Here is a 22,310-nt window from a genome sequence, read left to right on the forward strand (position 1 = left end):
CTACTAGTACAGTATCATAGAAAGTTGTGTAGAAGTATGAACACACATTCTCACAGACACACAGACTTTAGTTAGGCAGTGCACATGTTTTTTTTTTTACTAGATCTGAGTTTGCTGGGCTGTGTAGTACTTAACTTTAATTTGGAGGGGGAGGGGACCTTCTTTTAACTTTCATTTGGAGGGGGGGGCTTGGCAATGAGCAAATTTAGTCCCCCTTGGCAATGAACAAATTTAATCCCCCTTGGCAACGAGCAAAATTAATACCCCTTTTACACCGCCGCAAAACCCCGGGTCTTCAGCGGGTCAGACTCCGGTCAGCGGCAGTGTAAATGGGACACGCCGTGTTCCTTTACACGGGACTTCTACCCAGGTCCTGGGAACTGGATTGTTCGTCAGACAAGCGTTGGTCAGACAGTCACTAGGTCGACATGCAGAAAGGTCGACATGGGAAGAGGTCGACATGGAAGTTAGGGTGACATGAGGAAGGTCGAAAGGTCATAAGGTCGACATGGGGTTTTCGCTGTTTTTTGACCCGAATGTCAACACAGTTGGAAGTGAAATCGGACCCTCGCATCGCTCGCAATGCTTCGGGCACAGTGGCTCACTTCGCTTGCCACACTATTATAATCTCACTCCATGCCCTAGTGGATGGTAGGGCATGAAATACCGCCTGTCGGCACATGTCGGCTGAAAAAACAGTGAAAATCCCCATGTCGACCTTATGACCTGTCGACCTTCCTCATGTTGACCTATAACCATGTAGACCTTGTTCCATGTCGACGTAAAACCACGTCGACCTGTAACCACGCCGACTTTTTCAACACACCCTGTATGTTACCTTGTCATTTGTTTTTTATAAATAAACGTACTACTACTACTAACCATGTGAACCTTGTTCCATGTCGACCTAAAACCACGTCGACCTAAAACCATGTCGACCTAGTTCAGTCGACCAAATGACTGTTTCCCCAGGTCCTGACCATGGTAGAACATGACTATGACCTGGGTAGAGGGCAGTCGGTGTAAATGGGTACACTGGGTCATCTGACCCGGCTCCCATTTACATCAATGGGGGACCGCAGCATCCGCAGGTTGGACAGGGGGGCACAGACAGCCTGCGCTGCTGTCTGCTATATTCAGCAGACAGCAGCGGAGGAGGTGAATGGATGCCGGTGTGAGGCATCCATTCACCTCCAGGTCTATGGCTGGAGGGGTGCACGGGGGCTGGGGGCAGCCCAGCAGCTTACCTTGGTGCTGGGCTGTCCCCAGCACGGCGATCAGTGGTCCCGGCGGGGATCATCGCGGGCCTGGCGCTTGGAGATGATGTCATTACATTTCTCTAAAATGTGCAATATACAGAACGCTTTAAGGAGCCGCATCCCGCTGTAAGCTCCTCTTCTCCTTCTGACACCCTCCGTGTACTCCCTGGCTAGCAGCTGTACATGTACCAGAGACATGGTATCTTCTACTCTAGTAAGCCAGTATCCCCTAAATGTATCATCGGGGAACCGCTGCAGGAATCTCCGATCCCTGCTGCGATCCCCCTTTCAGCGCCGCCGGCCGCATCCCCATAGGTTTCTATGGGGGATGCGAAGCTGCCCGATGTACCAACATCGGGCAGTCCGGCTTTCGCACCCCTGGGCTACCGCCATTCTGAGATGGCGATAGCCCATTGTAGTCTATGCCTACACATCGCACTGCCCGGCTTGGATGAGAGGGCCTATTGGGGAGATATTCAAGGGGAGGGGCTACAGGCTAATTGTAGTAGTAGTACAGAGACCGGTAGCCCCACAGGAAGAGACCCTGAGATATATAAGGGGGCAAACCCAACGTATTCAATATTCAATTATCTACTGTGTTTACCACGCAGGGCTATTCAATTATTAGTCAATTTCCCCTGTGTGTAAAACCATAGATTCTGCGGGCTAATACTGTGGAGAACAATCTATGTTAAGTGCACCACCTAGGTCAGGGTTAGAGAACCTTTGGCCCCAGCTGTTGTTGGACTACACATCCCAGCATTCCCAGCAACAGTTTTATCATGGCCAAATAGCAAATTGTAGCAGGGCATGCTGGGATGTGTAGTCCAACAACAGCTGGAGGGCCAAAGGTTCCCCATCTCTGACCTACGACTTTGCTCTGTTTCTGGACTTCCCTCTTAACGAATGATTGCTATTACCTGTTCTAAACAGGTAAATGGGTAAGAAAGGTGTTTCCACACAGGTAATAACATCAAACATTAAGAGGGAAGTCCAGAAACAGAGCATTGTGTCCCTCCTGGAAAGGGTCATGTTGGGAGGTATGGTACACTAACTCAAACCATAAATAACTGTATTTTTTACACAAAGTGAGCCGCAGAGCCGCCCAAAGGATCTAGATCTTTTCACTGACAGACCCGGGTCGACCCGGGTCCGCTCAGTGAGCCGTTTTGCCCATCTCTAGCGCCTACACGTGGAAGGGGGTCACAACAACATGGCAGTGACGTCACTCTGACGAGCGGATGCGCGCTCACGCAGCCTGGGCTGGCGCGTGACGCTAGCCGCTGTGGGGTGCGGGCGCGCGCCCATCGGGTGAGTTGTGAGTAGAGACTCCGGGGACTCAGCGTAAATTCCGGTGAAATAGTGGAGACATCACCCGGCCGGTGTCCGGAGCACGGAGTATGGCCTCCTTCCTGGAGGTGTTCGGGCTACCGGCGGAGGAGGTGAGGCCCAGGGGATGGGAGTGTGTGTGTGTGTGTGTCAGCTGTGCCTAGGCTGGGGAGGGGGGTGAGTTTCCCGGCTGTCAGTAGTCGGGCGGCCTGTGTGGTGATAACTGCTGTATATTAGGACGTGACGAGTTCAGAGTACCCCTGCAGCAGCTCCTACTCACGCACGGCATTGTAGGGGTTGTGGTCGGGGGCCACAGTGACTGTGTGCAGTGCCCAGGACTGAGCTGTGCAGTGTATGGGATGGGGAGGGTCCATCTGCTGCAAATATCACTGTTCATCATGTGCTGGGACTGGGAGCGATATGTTCTGGTGTGCCAGTCTCTGTACATTAGGGCAGGAGGAGGCTATGTTGCACTCCAGCTTGTGAGGAATTGCATGGGATGCTGGCCTGGAGCTGCCAGGCATCCTGCCCTGTTTATATAGTGCAGCAACAGGTTATGTAACCACATTGCCTAAAGGTTCCCATACACAGTGCTTTTGCACTGTACGATGCGCGCTCCTGTGGGCATCTCTTCGCAGAGTATAAAATGTATGTACTGCATTTACTTTTTTGCACTGCCTTCTGATCGCATTGCATGCATTGCGATGCGATCCAGAGCATAACAGCACCGTGTATGGGCACCTGTACCTGTACGGTGTGTTACCTGGCGCATAACTACTGTACTCCAGGAACCGCCGTGCCCTGAGCCCTCTACTGTTATCCGCCAATACCTGTAACTGGCCATATCACTTTCTGCATCTATCATATTCATGGTACACCTAATGGAAAACTAGTTTCAAGTAAATGTCCCGTTATGCGGTATGGAGTGACAGATGGTTGTTTTGGCTTTCATTTGAAAATAACGATAAAACTATGCATTATGTTGTTGTTGTTTTATAATAAGCAATCCACTTTCTGCCTGCAGTGGTTTTACTTCTAGGCCGATAGGTTATTGGAAATGTTATCTTGTTTTGGTTGAGTGGTATGCAGTGTTCCCTCTAAGCTGTGCGCAAGTGCGCTCGCACACAACTCGACGAGCGTGCGCTCAGACATTACAACAGAGCGCACAAAGCAGCAGCTGTCCCTTTTTGCAGTTGTGGACTCAATTAATGTGTGTTTCACCCATTAACTACATTGTGTGCTGTGTTTTGAATGTTTAAATGTTTAGTATCATTTTGAAGTAAAGTTAACACAAATGCTGAACGTCATTTTCCAGTTATATATGTGACGCACAAAAATTTTAATTTCCTTACAAAGTTGCACAGCCAAAATCTTTTGCCACACAGCCTTCGTAAAATTAGAGGGAACATTGGTGTGGTATGCCTAGTCTTGTGAGTATAGTCAGCATCCAGCTGGTGAGGCACAGGTCAGATGTATGTACTGTAATGTACGTATATGACATTTATCAGTTCTGCTTTTGTGAAGGCTATCTGTTCTTAATGTTGTTAGCATTGTGGGACCTGTGGCTAAATGACAAATAATTCTCTCTAAAGTTGGTGACCATTGTGAAGGTCGACATGGGGTTTTTCAAGTTTTTTTGTCTCAAATGTCGTCATGTTCTGTGCTTGCCATGCTTTGTGCACCCTCCATACCCTAGTGGATGGTAGGGCATGAAATACCGCCTGTCGGCACGTGTCAGCTAAAAAAAGTGAAAAACTGATGTCGACCTAAAGCAATGTCAACCTTTTGAGTGTCAACCCAACAACCTTATACCCTTCTGTCTCCAATTAAGCCCCATACACACTAGATGGCTTTTTAAAAGATATAGCTCAGAAGGGCCATTTTGAGTGAAATATTGGGGGAAAAAAAAAGTGTAGTGTGCACTCAATATCACTAATGACCCCCCCCTCCTCCCCCCCTCGTTGGCTGAACATGCAAGTCGATTATGACAATATATCCATGACCTGCATGTTCATCAGGTCCCAGTGACATCCCTGAACAATATTATTTACCAATATTGCTCAGTGTGTATGCTCAATTTGTGCAGCCATGGGCAATAGTGGTTTCTATACAGGCTGCGGTGTTGTAGCCGTTGACATTATTTTGCAGTTTACAGTTTCTTATACAGCATTGCATATTACAATTTCATTTTTAATGCCAACATTTTATACGTCATTTATCACTAATGTGGCTATACATTGTCTACATTTTTGAGCTTCATATTTAAACTGTTCCCTTCTCTGAGATTAGGTGCAGGGAGCCAGTATGAACTCTAAGGGGGGAATTCAATTGATTGTGGTAAATGTTTACCATGAAAAAAAAGCCTTTTTTTTTTTTACCCAGTGTGTTTGTCAGGCAATTCAATTAAAGCTGGTTTTCATTTGATGGTGATGTTTTCTGCTATTGTGCAAAAAAACACAAGATCTGGGTTAAGTTTTGCGTTATTTTGTTAGGGGGCACACAGCCTATGGTGCTGATATTACTGGAGACATGTTTAAATATCAGTTAGCAGGGTATCCAATTACCCACTGTCTTTGATTGTGGCTAATTACTTTGCATAGGGCTATCCTTCTAGCCCAAATAAGCCAGCACGAGCCGTGTCTTATCAGGAATTTTTGTTCCACCTTCTTCAAGCAGGTTAAGCAACATCCCAATAAGCGACATCTTTTCTGGGACGTGGCGGTAAAAACACAGATTTTCACAGAATATGCGTCTTCTTGCAAAAAAAAAAAAAGTAGATGTAATTGGATACATAAAAAAAAGTATCAATGAAACAGCAGGAAGAAACTTGTTTTTCGCTCCAGATGTTTCATTTAATGTTATTGGATACCCCCAACACATACACCAAAATGGATTGGTTGCTATCGGCAAATTATCCACTGGTCCACTTCTTCACTCTTTTTTTCTGCTTGATACATCAAGTTCAGAATAAATACAAGGTATATACATGTTCTAGTATATTTGCAAAATTAATACCTATATATAGTAAATTTCCAGTTCGAAAACTGATATACGTCACTAATTCATACTTAACCAGTGGTACATTTTTCCAGTTAATGACAATCTTTGGTGGTCGAATGGGACATGCAAATTTGTGGTTCTATAATGTTTATTAAAATTTGCAAATCATGCTCTTAAAAATGTAGGCCTTTAGGCCAGTGCTTATTGAATATTTCATTCCATCCTGTAATGCTTGTCATATACCAGATCGTATGAAACTGGGACTAACCTACAAGTTTTGTTTTTATTGGCACAACATTGGTATTGACACACCATTATTTTGAAACATATTAATGTTTATTACATGTTATATTTAAGATTAATTGTGTTCACAGTGTATTTACTGTGTTTAGTTTCAATTGATACCTGTCTCCTCATCTGTATTAACTGGGGCATGTTAGGCTCTGCTGCTTCCACTCCGCTCCTGTTATACCCTTTTCAGACAGAAAAGTCTGAAAATTCTGGCAAATATACGGCATTTCAAATGCCATGTCATTTTGCCGGGAGCAGCCTGACCTCCCCCCCCTCACCCAGAAGAACAAATTACCGGGTTGAAAATTTCTACCCGGTAATTTGCTGAATAACACGGGTATTTCTTCTGTGTGAAAGGGTCAACGCAGGTCATAAATTCCGTGTCCTCGACCCTGGTCAATTTCAGGGTCGCAGACACGGGATTTACGACACCGGTGTGCCCTTTCACACAGAAAAAGGACCTGTGTATTTAATGAAATTCCCAGGTGGAATTGCTTCACCCGGGTATTTAATTTCCTGTGTGAAAGGGGTATAATTTTACTTAATTGTTTCAATGATATCTGTGTCCAACACAACTTGTGAGTGATTGTTAAAGTAGCAGACAGCCAAAATGAGGTGACCACTGTTGTTTTATTTTCACTTTTTTAGTGTTGTTCTAGTTTAACCTCTTCTTGCTGTTATTCTCTGTTGGAATCGATGCAATAAAGAATACAGTATCTATCCTTATGTATCAATGCCTATTTCCCTATAGATTGTAAGCTTGCGAGCAGGGCCCTCCTACATTTTGACTGTCTGTAAATACCCTGTTTTGTTGTATCACTGTCCCCTATGTAAAGCGCAATGGAATATGCTGCGCTATATAAGAAACTGTTAATAAATAAATAAATAAATAAAGAAATTCTCCAAAAGAATGGAAACACCTAGTGAAGCAGTTGACCATTTACGGGGGTATTCAATATGTGCCTATGCTTCCACCAGCAGAAATATTGTCACTCGCCCATTTAATGCTGGCATTTTCAACAGCATTGAAGGCTTTCAGATTCAACAGCTTTAAAAATATTTTGGCGGCGGCGGGAATCTCACCAGGGGGCCTGTCAGCAGCGGCCTGACACACTGCTTGCAGGACCATATTGAAAAGGCAAATGCATATTCGACCTATTAATGTCGAAAATTGCAGATATTGCCGTCTGTCGGAAATATAGACCAATATTGAATAACCCCCTTAATCTTCTAAATCAGTAAAGTACTTTATTATCCCTTACATTGGATCAATAGTTCTAATGAGGTTCATGTAGAATGACATTTCACCATTTACATTCAGAATGTCTGTTACATTACCTGTGTCAAGCTGGGTACACACTAGACCACATTTCGTAATTTTGTGATCAATTGTTAAGACAGATTTGTTTGATCATCCAGTGTGTACCCACTAGATTGTTCACAATGTGCGCTCACGTGGGTCGCTAGTGATATCCACAGTCGTCTGTACATGCAGCTCAATCTGGGGATTATGCAGCTGAACACAGGAAGGCCCTGCTCCTCCCCCACAATCGCTTAATCGCTGCTGACATAAGCAACATGTATATGCCGTTATCACACTGAGTCAAATCACGTCTTTCCTAAATAGTTCTTTATTCGAAGTTGTGCTTTGGGTCATTGTCCTGTTGGAGGAGGACATTGCATCCAAATAAGTGCTGTCCACAGGTATGGCATGGTGTTGCAAAATAGAGTGATAGCCTTCCTTATTCAAAATCCCTTTTACAGATGGAGCCGGCCTCTTTCTTGCCACGGGCGCGCACAAGACGCTTGCGCGTGCCTTGTGGCTACAGAGATTTCTCCGCCGCTGCCCCGAGCCCTGCCCGTCTCCCTGAAGCGGAGACAGGCAGGGACCTGCAGCGCCGCCGTCAAGAGACTGGGACGCGCGTGCGTGTGAGATGCACACGCGTCCCAGTTCAGTGTAGCCCCTGTCCGCCGGCGCTCGCAAGAGGGGAGAGTCTGGCAAGCCCTGGCCAAGGATGGAATTGGCTCCATCTGTACCTTGTACAAATCTCCCACTTTGGCAGCACCAACACAGCTTTTAGACCATCACATAACCTCCACCTTGCTTGACAGATGGCGTCAGGCACTCCATCATCTTTTCACTTGTTCTGCGTCTCACAAATATTCCTGTGATCCAAACATCTCAAACTTTGATTGTGTCTGTCTAACAATTTTTTCCAATCTTCCTCGGTCCAATGTATGTGTTCTTTTGCACATTTTAATCTTTTTCCTTTTATTGGCAAGTCTCAGAAATGGCTTTTTCTTTGACACTCTGCCTAGAAGGCCAGCATCCCGGAGTCGCCTCTTCACTGTAGACTTTGACATTGGCGTTTTGCGGGTATCATTTAATGAAGTTGCCAATTGAGGATCTATTTCTCAAACTAAAGACTCTAATGTACTTGTCTTCTTGCTCAGTTGTGCATTGGGGCCTCCCTCTTCTCTTTATACTCCTGGTTAGAGCCTGTTCTCTGAAGGGAGTAGTGCACACCATTATAGGAAATTTTTCGTTTCTTGGCAATTTTTCTCATGGAATAGCCTTTAATTGTGAAGAACAAAAATAGACTGTCGAGCTTCACAAGAAAGTTCTCTTTTTCTGCCCATTTGGGGAGTATAATCTAACCCACAAATGTGATGCTCCAAATACTTAACTAACTCAAAGGAAGGCCAATTTTATAGCTTCTCTAACGATCAAACCCATTTGCAGCTATGCTAACATAGCTGAAAATGCTAGCTAGCACAAGGGTTTTCTAAGCATCCATTAGTCTTGTAATGCGATTAGAAAACAGTGAACAGTACCATTAGAACACTGGCATGATGGTTGTTGAAATAGGCCTCTATACACCTATGTAGATATTCCTTTAAAAACCAGACATTTGCAGCTAGTATAGTCATTTTCCACATTAACAATGTATAGAGTGTATTTCTGATTCATTTAATCTTCATTGAAAATAAAAAGTGTTTTTCTTTCAAAAATAAGGACATTTCTTATACCCCTTTTACACAAAAATCCCTGATCGGACCCTGGTCTTTGAACAAGGGAGTTTCCAGGGTTGGACCCAGATTCATACCCCATCACAGCACTGTAACCGAGGTCGGACCTGGATCTGCGCCATTTACACTGAAATTGCATCAGCCCTGCTATGCCCTATGGATGACATTACAAATGTCCATTTTAGGACTGATAAACTGCCAGCCAACCTTCCCTCAATGATTTAAAATAAAAATTAAAAGACATGACAAGTTAGCATTGAAAAATGTTTGTTGGTTTATTTTGTAAAATATTTTTTCAAAAAGTTATATTCAGTGCTCAAGCACACATAGCAGTTAAAAAGTGCAGCATCTCCCATGTGCTTCCCCCCAAAAAGAACATAAATGATACTGCTTCCAATTATGATTTCTGTAGGTAAGGGTATATATCCCTAAAAAAAAAAATGGAGTCACATCACGCACCCTCATCCATTAAGCTCTTGGTCCCATCACTGCCTATCTGTGCTGCTTCCTAGTGCCAGATAGAGCGGTGTGCACTGTCCGCACGTGGCTGCATCCTTCGTGGCTGCTGTCTTTTGCAGCTGCAACACACTGTGGAATGCATGGCACTGTCTTACGGAAAGGCATCCCACGCTTCTGGTATCCTTTCAGCACTACCCGAATGTCCCAACCTGGGTTGGTACTGTTTACACTGCCCATGATCAGGACCTGGGTAGGATTGCCTTGGTGTAAAAGGGGTATCCGTGACCCCAAACTTTTGAACGGTAGTGTACATCCAAGTTAAAAGAATTCCATGTGCTTCGCACTCATTGTTTGTTACTTTTAAGTATGGGGATTTCCTACAACTCCTGCAGCATCTTAAGATGCATTTCTTTTCTAGGTTTCTGTTTTTAATATACCGGTACATCTATTAAAGCTACATAAACATACCTATTTGTGCATGGAACAGTTTTCATGTAATCTGGTTATTTACTGTTACTTTATGGTTGTTGTAAAATATTTCCTGGTAACAGTGCTTGGATTTTAACAGTGCTGTTTTTAGCAACATGAAGGTTTTAAATTTCACAAAAAATTGGGTACTTGTTTCCTAGTACGGCGCCACCGATTTTAATTGTATGAAATCGGGTCCATCGCATGCAACCAAATTGCATGCGATCGACCCGACCGACCCGAGTTTACATTGGCCCCAATGTTAAATGCCCCCCAGACCCCATTTTTCATTGTATGCCCCCCCATTGTTAACGCCACGATCAACATCAACCCGAAGCATGGCGAGCGCAGCGAGCCCACGTCCTCTGACCTTTTCATACCCTCACTATCCACATTGGCGTGGAGTTGACATTTTATATATTGTAGCGAGCCACCGAGCCCGAAGCATGATGAGCGCATTACTTCAGATGTATTACGCGTCCCCTCGCAGGGCTCGCCGCGCTTCGGGCTCTGTGGCTCGCCACACTATGTAAAATCAACTCCACGCCAATGTGGATAGTGGGGGTATGAAAAGGTCGTAGGACGCGTACCGCCGCCCCTCGCGGGCTCGCTGTGCTCACCACGCTTCGTGTTGACGTTGATCGTGGCGTTGCGTTAACAATGGGGGGGCATTTGACATAATTAACCATCAGGGTGGGTTTACAATAAAAAATTGGGTCTGGGGGGCATTTAACATTGGGTCCAATGTAAAATCGGGTCTCGGGGGCCATTTTAACATTGGGTCCAATGTAAAAATCGCGTCGGTCGGTCGCATCGCATGCCATTATAATGGCATGCGATGCGACCGATTTTCAAAGTGCATTAAAAATGTCTTTAAAGCCAGAAAATCGGGTCGGTCGGGTCCCATCGCATACCTTAAGTTAAGGTATGTGATGGGACCCGACGGGCGCCGTGCTAGGAAGCAAGTACCAAAAATAATTTTAAATGGAATTTAAATCACATTTTCCTTGCCTACGGGTTTATAACTATACTAGACCAGTGGTTCCCAACCCTGGTCCTGAAGTACCCCCAACAGTGCACGTTTTCCAGGTCTCCACACAGTGACATAATTAGCTCCACCTGTGGATCTTTTAAAATGTGTCTGAATAATGAGTGCACCAGCTGCACTCACCTGCTGCACTCCTGGAAAACATGCACTGTTAGGGGTACTTGAGGACCGGGGTTGGGAACCACTGTCTTTTTTTGACCTGCACAAATCCACTCAGAGCTTTTGACTTGTTTAACTGTAAAGGCCCATACACACATAGCGATTTTTGGGCTATCAATTAGACTTCATGTAGTCAAAATCTAATCAAATCGCCAGTTTTTACAATATGGGTAAGGATTGGCACTGACCTGATCTGAAAATAAATTCAATTAATTAGTTACAGATGGAGCGCCTCTCATCATTTCCGCCAGCTCGCCGTGGCGGAGGTCCTGGTGTTCCAATTTTCTTCTTGCGCTCCCGTCCGCCAAGGGGCATGGGCGCGCACCATGCGATACAATCCGCCACCACTGGGTGGCTAATGCTCCATCAATTTAGCGTCGGAGTGATATACTGTACTGTGCCAATGGAACCCCACCATTCGCCGAACGGAGCGAGCTTACAACACAGTATGAGACGCTCGTGAACAACGCTGCAAGCAAATGGGCTGCGAAGTGTAATGATCCTATAGGCAAATATTTACCTTCACGTAGCCGATGCTGAATATTTTGAACATTGGTGCATTAAAGCAGTATACAGTAGAACATTGGGACATTAGTGTAGTAAAAAAGCAGAACAACCAGGGGAGGCGTGAGTCGACAAGTTGAATACTGTACATTACAGTGCTTTACCTCCAACGGCGCTAATCACAATCATCTGAGACGCTAATGCGACTATGGTTTCTCCAGCAGCGCTATGGATTCCACTGATTATACCAGCACTCTAAAGACCGTACACATCACCATGTTGCGTAGTGTAGTGGATAGCTGCACAGCTCTACATGCTGGAAACCTGTGTTCGACTACAGTGTCAAATGTATAGTCTTTTTTTTTATTTTTTTTATATATATATTTTGGAAAGTGATATTTAATAAAATTAGACAATTAAATGTAACAGTTTTAACAAAACTAGATAAATCAGTTAATGTTTACCAGGTCTTCTCACAGAATCATAAGTGACGTAATTAGCTCCACCTGTGGATCATTTTATAATGTGTCAGTCAGTAATGAGTACACCTGTGCCCCAGCAAGGTGCTCAAGAAAACATGAACTGTTGGTAGCTCTCGAGGACTGGAGTTGGCTACCACTGCATTACTGTATCTTCCAGGGAGTAATGTGTATTCAGCTGAAATCAACCACAGCTCTACATGCTGGAAACCCGTGTTCGACTACAGTGTCAATTTTTTTTTTCTTTTATTCGAATATTTTGAAAAGTGATATTTAATAAAACTAGACAATTAAATGTAACCGTTTAACAAAACTAGACAAAACTGATGTGTGATAGTAATATTCCTTATAGATGAGAGGGCACCACTTTGTCCTTAACAAGTACACTTATTAAGGACAAAGTGGTGCCCTCTCATCTATAAGGAATATTACTACCACACCTCACTGGGTCGCCTGATTCCACCAGAACTCAGAAGCTAAGCAGTGATTGGCCGGACCAGTAAATGTCTGGGGGACCGTCATGGAACATTTGGTGTAGTAACTCACCCAGACAGCAGAAGCACCATCAGTCTGGTTAGAGGACCTTATTTGATCTCTTTATCCATCCTCTGGGGAATAAGTACCCATCTTTGGGTTATCAAACCCCACCTTGGAGGACTGCCATAAATGTTGAAGACAGTCAAATTGTTTAATCATGGAGGACTGTAGAGGACATTTTGTGTCATGAGTCAGGGTTCGCAAATACTCGCCATAGCGAGTATTTTACCCACTTTTGAGTAGCAGGGACTCAGTTTCTGATTATGGCTGCGTCCCTTGGGACGCGCTCTGCCCGGAATCACATGCGCGTCTGTCTTCATTTTATCTGGGGTGGAGGGATATGTGTTTGTTTGTTGTGATGCGGCCACAGAGGTGAGAGCGCCGGCGCCGGGGTGGACGGAGGCTCATAGCAGCCGGCGCCGGGGTGGACGGAGGCTCATAGCAGCCGGCGCCGGGGTGGACGGAGGCTCATAGCAGCCGGGGTGGACGGAGGCTAATGCAGAGAAGGATGCCGTGAATACTTGGCGCCGCCTGTCCCTCCGGTGCTCCAGAATATTCGGCTACCGCAGCTATTCAGGTTCTGTGTCTGGTGAATAGCACATACTCCGGCATCAGCTACATGTTGTCCAGGACCAGTAGTGAGTACCCAAATGTGGGGGACTGGGGGTATCATGTTAATTAGTGGCCCTTAGCAGCACAGGCTTGGCAACATGGGGGTCCGCTCCATGTGAGGGGGATGTGCAGAGTGGTGGCATCTGAGACACTGCCACTATACACATTCTGCATAGCAGGGCAGCTTCTCAGTTCTACAGCTTGTATAATGGTCTACCTAGTCACAAAAACAATCGGTCAGTTACCACCATGATCTGCCAGCCTCCCTCTGCCTTCCCTAACTAGCCCACATTACCTGCCAGGAACCCCACTTTCTGCCACCCCTTTCTAGTTTCCACTGTGATTTGCCACCCTCCTCCACTGTCACTTTCAGTATCTTCCACCCCTGCCAGTCACCATGATCTGTCACCCACCCTCCTTCTGCTGCCCTGTTTACCTGCCACCTTTCACCCCGTTTATACCACCTCTCTGCCCGCACAGCCAGATGTCATTTAAATGGCACTATTGTGTGGTATAATGTGAATTGGTACTAATATTTGGCCACACCCCTTCCCCAGAAAGCAATGCCCTAATTTTTTTGCGCACACCCTGTCCCTTACACCCCCCCCCCCCCTCCAAAAAAAAAAAAAAATAGGCTCTGGATGGCCCTTGACCCAGAGTATATGCCATATGGGGGAGAGGAGGAAGTTTCTGTATGTGCTATGCTGGTGGGGAAAGGTAGAGGAGGTTTATTTCATTGGGACCCAGAAAAGTTCAGGTAGGACCCCGATTTCTGTAAGTGAGGGGTCCCAGGGACCCACTATTTTTTTGAGTTTTCGCAATCACTGTGAGTCATTTAACTAGACACCTTTTGATGATAACTTGTATATTTTTAAGCTGCATTATCGCCAATTATCTTGATTAGCCGATTGAACCACATTTAATCAAATGAGTTTTTTATCGTTCGTCACTAAGCATTACTTGATTGTTATCAGACTACTGGGACTGCAGCATTATTACTAATTATATCTATGTATGTTATTTTCTTCATGCAATAAAGATATGTCTTCTGTAAACTCGCCTATATTTTATCTTAGCATTTCAATTAAGTTTTTTTTTTTTTATTAGTTTACCTATTGTCAAAGTGTGCCCAAAAAAGCCTTTGTGTGTGTGTGTGGTCATTCTTATGACCTATCCTTTAAAATCGCCAGTGTTTTTTTCAGCAAGAACACTGATCAGCACAAATTGCTTAGCACACACTGCTGATGCTTTCTGTATGTGTGTCAGCGATGTGTGCTCCCTTTGCCCCATGGGTACTAGGCTTAAGAGTTAAATAAGTCTCTTGGTCTACACCTGTGCATCCAATTGGGGCATTAAAGTTAATTGATCCCCCTGAGGAGCTATCAAATTAGCCCCTCAATGTCCGCAGGAGAAATAGAATCCACTGTAAAGGGCGCATTCTTGTGGCTGTAAAATACCAATGGGTCTAGGAAACTTAACTTAGTTACTGACAGTAGAAACCTTGGTTTTTTTTTTTCTCAAATGTTTTTTATTGTAATTAAATACCCCACTAAGGTTGTAAGAGGATCAATTTTTCTCCTCCCAGCAGCAGGGGACACTGCAGTCTACACGTGTGGGATAGTGTGGGTGCATTGGAGGAGTCGGCACTTTAAGAAATTTGAATACAGCTGGCTCCTCCCCCCGCTATCCCCCAGCAGACTCCAAGTGCCCGGAGGAGTCGGACTCCCGGGCTATGTCTCCTAAGGAGATTAGGCTTTTTATTTCTTTTTTTTTTTTTTTTTTATATATATACTTGGACACAGACAGGCTGGGAATGCCTTGTCTGCGACGTGGGACCCTGGAGGGACATGGTCGGGCCTGCATGCAGCCTCCCTCCACTGTCCAGCCACCGGAGCCTCCGTTCCGGGGACCCGCCCGCAGCTGCATGCGGTGTGCGTCGCGGGTCCTGGGCTATTTCCCCCGAACTCCAGGGACGCCGGTGACAAGTAAGGGCGCTGTGCGCCAGACAGGGGGCGGCCATTAAGCGCGATGGTCGGTGGCAGAGAGAGAGCTAAGTCGCGGTGGTGACGTCAGCGCACCCTCCAGTATGCCGGCTGTTTGGGGCGGGCTTGGTTTTCACGCCTCAGCGTAAGAGAGGAGGGCGGAGCTTGCTTCTCTCTCCTCTCTGAGCTTTTGAGCTGTGAGGTGGCTTTTGCGGTGCTCTCTCTCTCTGCAGTTGCTGTACAAAATGGGACCTCTGTTACCTGTGCAGCTCAGCGCTCCCCAGCGGACTACAGGGACACTGTAAGTCTTAAGGGGTACATTACACACACAAGAATCGGGGGTTATTAATTGGCTCCTCTTCCCCTGTAACTTGCCAGACTTCAGGGCTACTTTACTGGGTATTTCCCTGCTGTTGGGCTGTTTTTTTGGGGTGTTTCTTGTGTGACTGGTGTTTGTGTGTCTGTCAGTATTGTTACATTTACTGGGCAGGATGGCAGGAAAAGCAACTTCATCTAAGGCTGCTTTGAAGGTTTATTCCTGCAAGAGCTGTAAGCAGCAATACACACAACATGTTAGAGGGTGTTCCCTCTGTGAGATTTGCTATAAGGCTTCTCAAATTACTGCTGCTCCTGCAGCACCTGTGCAGGCAGCTGCTGTTTCCTCAGAGGTGCTGCAATCATTGCTGTCTAATCTGAATGCTGAAATGGCTGCCTCTAGGAAGGATAGAGAGGTGTTTCAGACTCAGCTTTCTAGACTGACCTCTGCAGAGCCTGCTTGGGCTCAATCTTTAATTCAGTCAGTGGACTCTTTAACTCAGTCTATGGCAGGTCCTGCTAAGAGACCTTCGCCTGCTGCTGTAATTAAAAGAAAGGCTATGCCCTCTCTGTTTTTGGCTGATGATTCAGACCATGAGGATTATATTATAGAGGAAGGAGAGGTTCTTCCCCCTGTGGAGGATATCCAACCCTTGGATGTAGGGGAGGATGAATCACAGGGTGTGGAGGGGCTTATTAGAGCTGTTAGGTCCACTCTGAAATTAGAGCAGCCTGAGGTTACTCCCCAGGTGTCCATTTTTGGACGCTCTCAAAGACAGGAGTTGTGTTTCCCGGATTCGGAGGAATTAGACTCTCCTCTCCTCTCTATATGGAAGTGTCCGGATAGGAAATTCCAGGTGTCAGCTCGCCTAAGGACACTATATCCTTTCTCTCCTGAATCCAGGGCCAAGTGGGAGACTCCTCCCACTCCGGATATCTCGCTATCCAGGCTATCTAAGCGAGCCACTCTGCCTGTCCCCGGGGTGGCCTCTTTGAAACAGGCGCAGGATAGGCGTTTAGATTGCTCACTAAAGACCATTTATTCCACGGCAGGGGTCCTTTTGCGTCCTGCTTTGGCCTCTGCTTGGGTGGCCAGGGCCATGGAGCAATGGGCTGCTGAGCTTGTGGCTGGTCTGGAGCAAAATATGCCTGTGGCAGATTTGTTGCTTATGGCGGAAGGCATCAGGGATGCTTCAACTTACATAGGTGAGGCAGCGGCAGACATTTCGACTCTAGGAGCCAGAATTTCTGCGTCAGCTGTGGTGGCCAGACGGTCGGTCTGGTTGAGGTCATGGCAGGCTGAGGCTGAAATTAAAAAAGCTGTTGAAGCCTTGCCGTTCACAGGGGATATGCTTTTCGGGCCAGAGCTCGATAAACTTATCTCCCAGGCCACGGGGGGTAAGTCTACATTCTTACCTACAGCCGCTCCTCCGCCTAAGAGGCGGTCCCTCACTCAGTCCTTTCGGTCCTTTCGAGGCTCCTCTGCCTTTAGAGGCAAGCCCAGAGGAGGTTTTACGGCCTTTAGAGGCCGCAGAGGTAGAGGGGCGGGAACAGCAGCGGCCGCTACTGCCCCAGCACGTCGCCAGGAGCCCAAGGCTTCCGACAAGACCGTGGCATGACGGTCTTCCGGCTCTAGTGGGAGAATCCAGGGTGGGCGCTCGTCTGTTGTTTTTCCCTCAGGTTTGGAAGACTCACTGCAGGGACGAGTGGGTCTTGCAAATTATTACACAGGGATACAGACTTCAATTTTCAGCGCCACCTCCAGTAAGATTCTTTCCAATGGGCCTTCCAAAGCTGGATCAGACTAAAAAGGCCTTACAGGATTCAGTTCAAAAGCTTTTGGACGCTTCTGTAATAATACCGGTGCCAGAACATCAGAGGGGACAGGGGTTTTACTCCAATGTGTTCGTAGTCCCCAAACCGGACGGCTCCGTAAGGCCTATCCTAAACCTCAAGGATCTAAATCAATACATCTGTTACAACAGGTTCAAGATGGAGTCCATACGGTCCGTGATTGCATCACTGGAACCGGGAGAATATCTTATGTCGCTAGACATAAAGGACGCCTATTTGCACGTCCCTATTTGGGAACCTCACCAGAGGTTTCTAAGGTTCGCAATACAGACTTCTCATTTCCAGTTCAGGGCTCTGCCCTTCAGCCTGTCGTCCGCTCCCAGGGTCTTTACCAAGATCATGGCCTGCATGGTGGCGGTACTCAGGTTACAGGGGATAACGATCATCCCGTACCTGGACGATCTCTTGATAAAGGCTTCTTCTCAGGACAAATTGATAGCAGACGCTCTGGCCACATGTTCTTTTCTGGTCCAAAATGGTTGGATCTTGAACTTCGGCAAATCTCAACTCAATCCAACACAGAGGCTTCAATTTCTGGGCCTTATTCTGGATACGGCGCAGGAGGCGGTATTTCTTCCAATGGACAAGATCTCGGCGCTGCAGTCAAAGGTTCGACAGGTCCCTTCAGGTTACTAGGATCGACCCCATCGACTGTGCAGGCAAGGCAATTTTGACTAGATCATCATTACAAAGACAAAATCCCTAAATCAAAATCTTCAGTTCATCTAGCCAAAATCTCTTATGCATTTAGTGAAAATTGGCCATTACCCAATATCTCACAGTGTGTACGGGGCTTTAGTGTCCCAGTTTTAATGTTGGTATCTTTTACATCAGTAGTTGGCATCTTCTTCCTCTTTGGGTGCCACAGGTAATATTTCAGGAGCGCTGTCACCATTACAACTTTATAGAAACATTTATAAAAGAAATAAGTGAGTTCTAAGATTGTTCTTGGCTTAACTGTGCTTTTGTTACTTAAAGTTAGTTTACCTAGGTTAGGTTGATCATTTCCAGTTTGAAGATGACAACATGCTTTAGAACTTTGTACTGCAACTGCTGGCAGGACTTCATTAACCATTTCAGTCCTCACTTACAAGAGGCTCAGGCTTTGCTGGGTATACATGCATGCTTGCATTCTTCACTATGGAGACGGTTTCATTTTTTCCATGTTGGAATAAGTTGCTTTAAACCTCCTTGAGTGGGACATGTGCAAATAGTTGCCTTCTGCTGTATTACATAATTTTCAGCTAATTTGGGAATCGGTGCGTAAAAAAAATACAACTGAATTACATTTTGTATAAAGATTATGTAGTGCTATCTGTTTAAAAATTCTAAAACCTGAATATTTGACAGAAATGTTAGAATTTTGTATTGACTTAAAAAAGAAAACTAATTTAGAGAAAGTAGAAGGTTGCTGCTTTTGTCCAACATCTGAGCTAAATTTAATACATTTTGTTGATAATTAAGGTATGCCATTTGCAGGGTTAACAATTGAACACAATATTATTATAATATAATATAATATTGTGTATATGTATTTACATTGTAATTATTATTTTTAGCTGTTGCAGAGTTTTTAGATTTGCAAATTCGGCATAAAAGGGGCGCGCTCTTTCCTCTATGTTAGCGTTATACTCCAATCCCACTGTGAGAGTTTTTGTGAACGGCATACTTTCCACCCCATTTCAGATTACTAACGGCACCCGTCAGGGGTGCCCACTATCCCCTTTGGTCTTTGCTCTTGCAATAAAGCCTTTTTGCAGAAGCTATTCGATCTGATAAGATGATTCAGGGCGCCACGATATTCAGCACTGAATATAAAATTAGTCTTTTTGCAGACGACGTCTTGCTCACATTAATAAACCCCGACGTTTCGCTAAGACATTTACATACGACTTTAGCAAAGTACACGGCTGTCTCATATTATAAACTAAACACCTCCAAGACAGAGGTCTAAGGTCTATGAAATCCCAATATGACTACTCTTGGCAGGATGGAAGTCTAAAATATCTAGGGATCCACGTCGCACCAAAAGTCTCGGACCTAATACCCACTAACTACCTTCCACTTCTCCGTAAAATTTCCTTATTGCTTTCAGACTGGACGATGCACCATATATCATGGGTAGGCCGCATTGCCTCCTTGAAAATGATGATCCTTCCCAAGTTATTATACTTATTCCGCACAATTCCTATTCTCCTTTCCAAAGCCTTGATCTCTAAATTTAATGCGGCTCTCATAAAATATGTCTGGAGAGGGAAGAAACCTAGGTTGGCTCGGTCTACAATGTCACTCCCTAAATCCGAGGGCCTTGCGTTCCCAGATTTACGCTTATACCAATTAGCATGTATCCTCTCCCCCCTTGGTGCCTGGTTTGTAGATAAGGATCCTAAACCATGGGTCCGACTGGAAGTGGTTCTGGTCCATCTTCTCCCACTGGCCGACGGCCTTTGGCTCCCGGAACCGGAGGGTCGACACCTCATTAACCAATCAGCTGTGGTCCACTCAGCACGAAAAGCATGGCTGGAACTAACCCCTAAAATAGGTAATGCCCACCTCCCACCCCTTCACCTATTGTTAACGGGTTTAGGGTCCCTAATCCCCGATCTGACCTTAGACTCTTGGGTATCTGGTGGACTGGTTTCTCTTAACGAAGCCACTGATGATGGTCACCTCCTGCCGTTTAGCCAACTCCAAACCCGTTTCTCCCTCCCTCATAGGGACTTCTATAAATTCCTGCAAATACGCCATTGGCTATATAGTGTAACACAATCTCCACATAAAATTGTGGCAATCCCGCATTACTTACGGGACCTATTATATATGGAAGACAGTAAAGGAGGCATCAGTAAATGGTACAATTTCATTGTAGACCTTTTATTCTCCCAGGAAACTGAATGCCCTGGTGAGATGGGAGACCGATCTCTCCTGTTCAATATCAGATGAAGAATGGCAGGGGGTATTCCATACATGCTTTCAGGTATCTAGATGTATATCACATGTGGAGCACTTTTATAAGTTGCTCCACCGTTTATATCTTACCCCTGCCAGGCTTCACTCTATATGGCCGTCTCACTCAGATACCTGCTGGTGTAATTGTGGTGGCATTGGTACATTGTACCATACTTTCTGGTCCTGTCCTGTACTCATCCCCACTTTGGACAGCAGTGTTCTCCCTCATTTCTGATGTCCTAGGCTACAGTTTACGACCACTACCTAAACTTGCACTTTTATACATTTATTCTGGTGCCCTCTCCCCGGGCGATAAGTATGTAGTAGGCCAAATATTGATATCGACTAAGTTATCGATTGCACAACAATGGCGTACCCCCCAAATCCCTACTCTGTCAGAGGTCCAGCATGCAGTTCACTCACACTATGAATATGAAACCGCGGGTCTACTCTTCTCTGGTGGACCATCTGGGTACACCCTTCGATGGTCTCCCTGGAATGCATATAGATCGTCCCACCCACTGAGACAGTTCTCTAGCTCATCAGCCTTAACTGAGCACCTAGATCAGGGGTTCTCAACCGGTCAGAGGTAAAGAGCCGAAAAATATTTGTAGTCAAGCTAAAGAGCCGACAACATGCGCGGTTTACATGCATGCTTTGTCAATATCTGACTTTTTCCTTAATTAATGTCGGTTGGAATGGAAGTAAGGGGGGGAGTGGTAGAAATGATATATGAGGTTTTGTGAGTATGGGTAAAGAATGTGTTTTATGTGTTAAAGGTGATTAGGTGGGTGAGGGTGAGGGTGATGGGGATGAGTGATAGGTATGAATGATGGGAGAGTGAGTGAATGGGAAGAATGTAAGGATAAGTGAGAATGATGGTTGGTATAGTGTGGTGTGGCAGGTGGAATGAATAGGGGAGTAAGGGTATGGAAGGGTTTGAATGGATTTGGATGGAGTAAGGATACAGTTCTTATTTCCCGGATCGGGAGGTAGTAGATGGTAGGTCTAAACCATAGTTAAAGGAATGTTATTGAAGAGGGATGGTGAAGGTTGGTGGGGAGGGGTGCGGTGGTGTGGGGAGGGTTTTCTGTTTTGATTCTATATATGTAAAAAGGATGTATATATGTATATATGTATATATTTTTGTATAAAATGGATGCAATTTTCAATAAAAGAAGCATTATTAAAAAAAACAAAAAAAAACATGCGCGCGCCCCAAAAAAGGGCGTGGTCTATTTGGACCCCTTGGGTGGTATGCCCGGGCTGCCGCATTGGGCTGTAGAATAGGTGCGCACCAGTGGTGTCCAGGTGTGCACCACTGGTGCAGCACCTCTAGAGCCCCCTCCGTCGCGCACACACACACACCCCCCGTCTCCCACCCATCACCCCTTTGCTCCGGCGTCCCAACAGTATGGGACCATTAACCTGAGCTGAGACCCAGGGTGACTGTGGATACACCACCTCCCCAGCTCTGTAGTATAGTCTGTATGCGCATCACCAATGTCTGCCGCACTTCCCAAACCCCGGCCTGCTTCTGCTACAGCCGCCCCATATCTCACCCTGTGCTGCCTCTGGCGAGAGCTCTGTAGGACACGCACAGCCAGGTAATACCCGGACGCTGTTCTCCCCATCACGGCAGCAGCAACCCCACACATGCGCAGTAGGGGGGCGCTTGGTAAAGACTACACTTCCCATGAGCCTTTAGTCCCCGGCCCCACCTCTTCCGGTCGCTTCCACAGCCTGTCGCCAATGTCACTGCTGAATGTGACAGGCAGAGGGGACAGCGGCAGCAGGGAAGCTGAGTGGGGGGGACGGGACAGGGGGGGGCTTCCAGGAGCCGCACTTTAACAGGGGGAGAGCCGCGGGTTGGCCACCCCTGACCTAGATAAAGCATGGACCCTCTAGTATCGCCTTACATTGTAACTATTTTTCTTCTCTTTTTCCTTTATGACCGGCATATGTATGTGACTGTTTACATTATTATACTTCTACTTAAGCACTAGCAATTATTTGTATTGCTCCTTTTTCTCGT

General features: G+C 45.8%; 1 protein-coding gene across 4 annotated transcripts in view; it reads left to right on the plus strand.

Moving 5' to 3' along the window:
- The first annotated feature begins 2,497 nt into the window (after positions 1-2,497).
- NEDD4 (NEDD4 E3 ubiquitin protein ligase) overlaps positions 2,498-22,310 on the plus strand; it is a 149,725-nt gene continuing 129,912 nt past the window's right edge. For 2 of the 4 annotated variants that reach the window (XM_083183863.1, XM_083183860.1), the window contains exon 1: positions 2,500-2,701. In XM_083183863.1, the coding sequence (XP_083039989.1) occupies positions 2,660-2,701 (42 nt within the window). In that variant the 5' untranslated portion in view covers positions 2,500-2,659. Of the gene's footprint in view, positions 2,702-22,310 lie in introns of all 4 variants that reach the window. The other 2 variants (XM_083183861.1, XM_083183859.1) reach the window with 2 other exon arrangements.

The sequence above is a fragment of the Crinia signifera genome, chromosome 4 (genome assembly GCF_055691185.1).
Source record: "Crinia signifera chromosome 4, ASM5569118v1, whole genome shotgun sequence".
Lineage (NCBI taxonomy): Eukaryota > Metazoa > Chordata > Amphibia > Anura > Myobatrachidae > Crinia > Crinia signifera.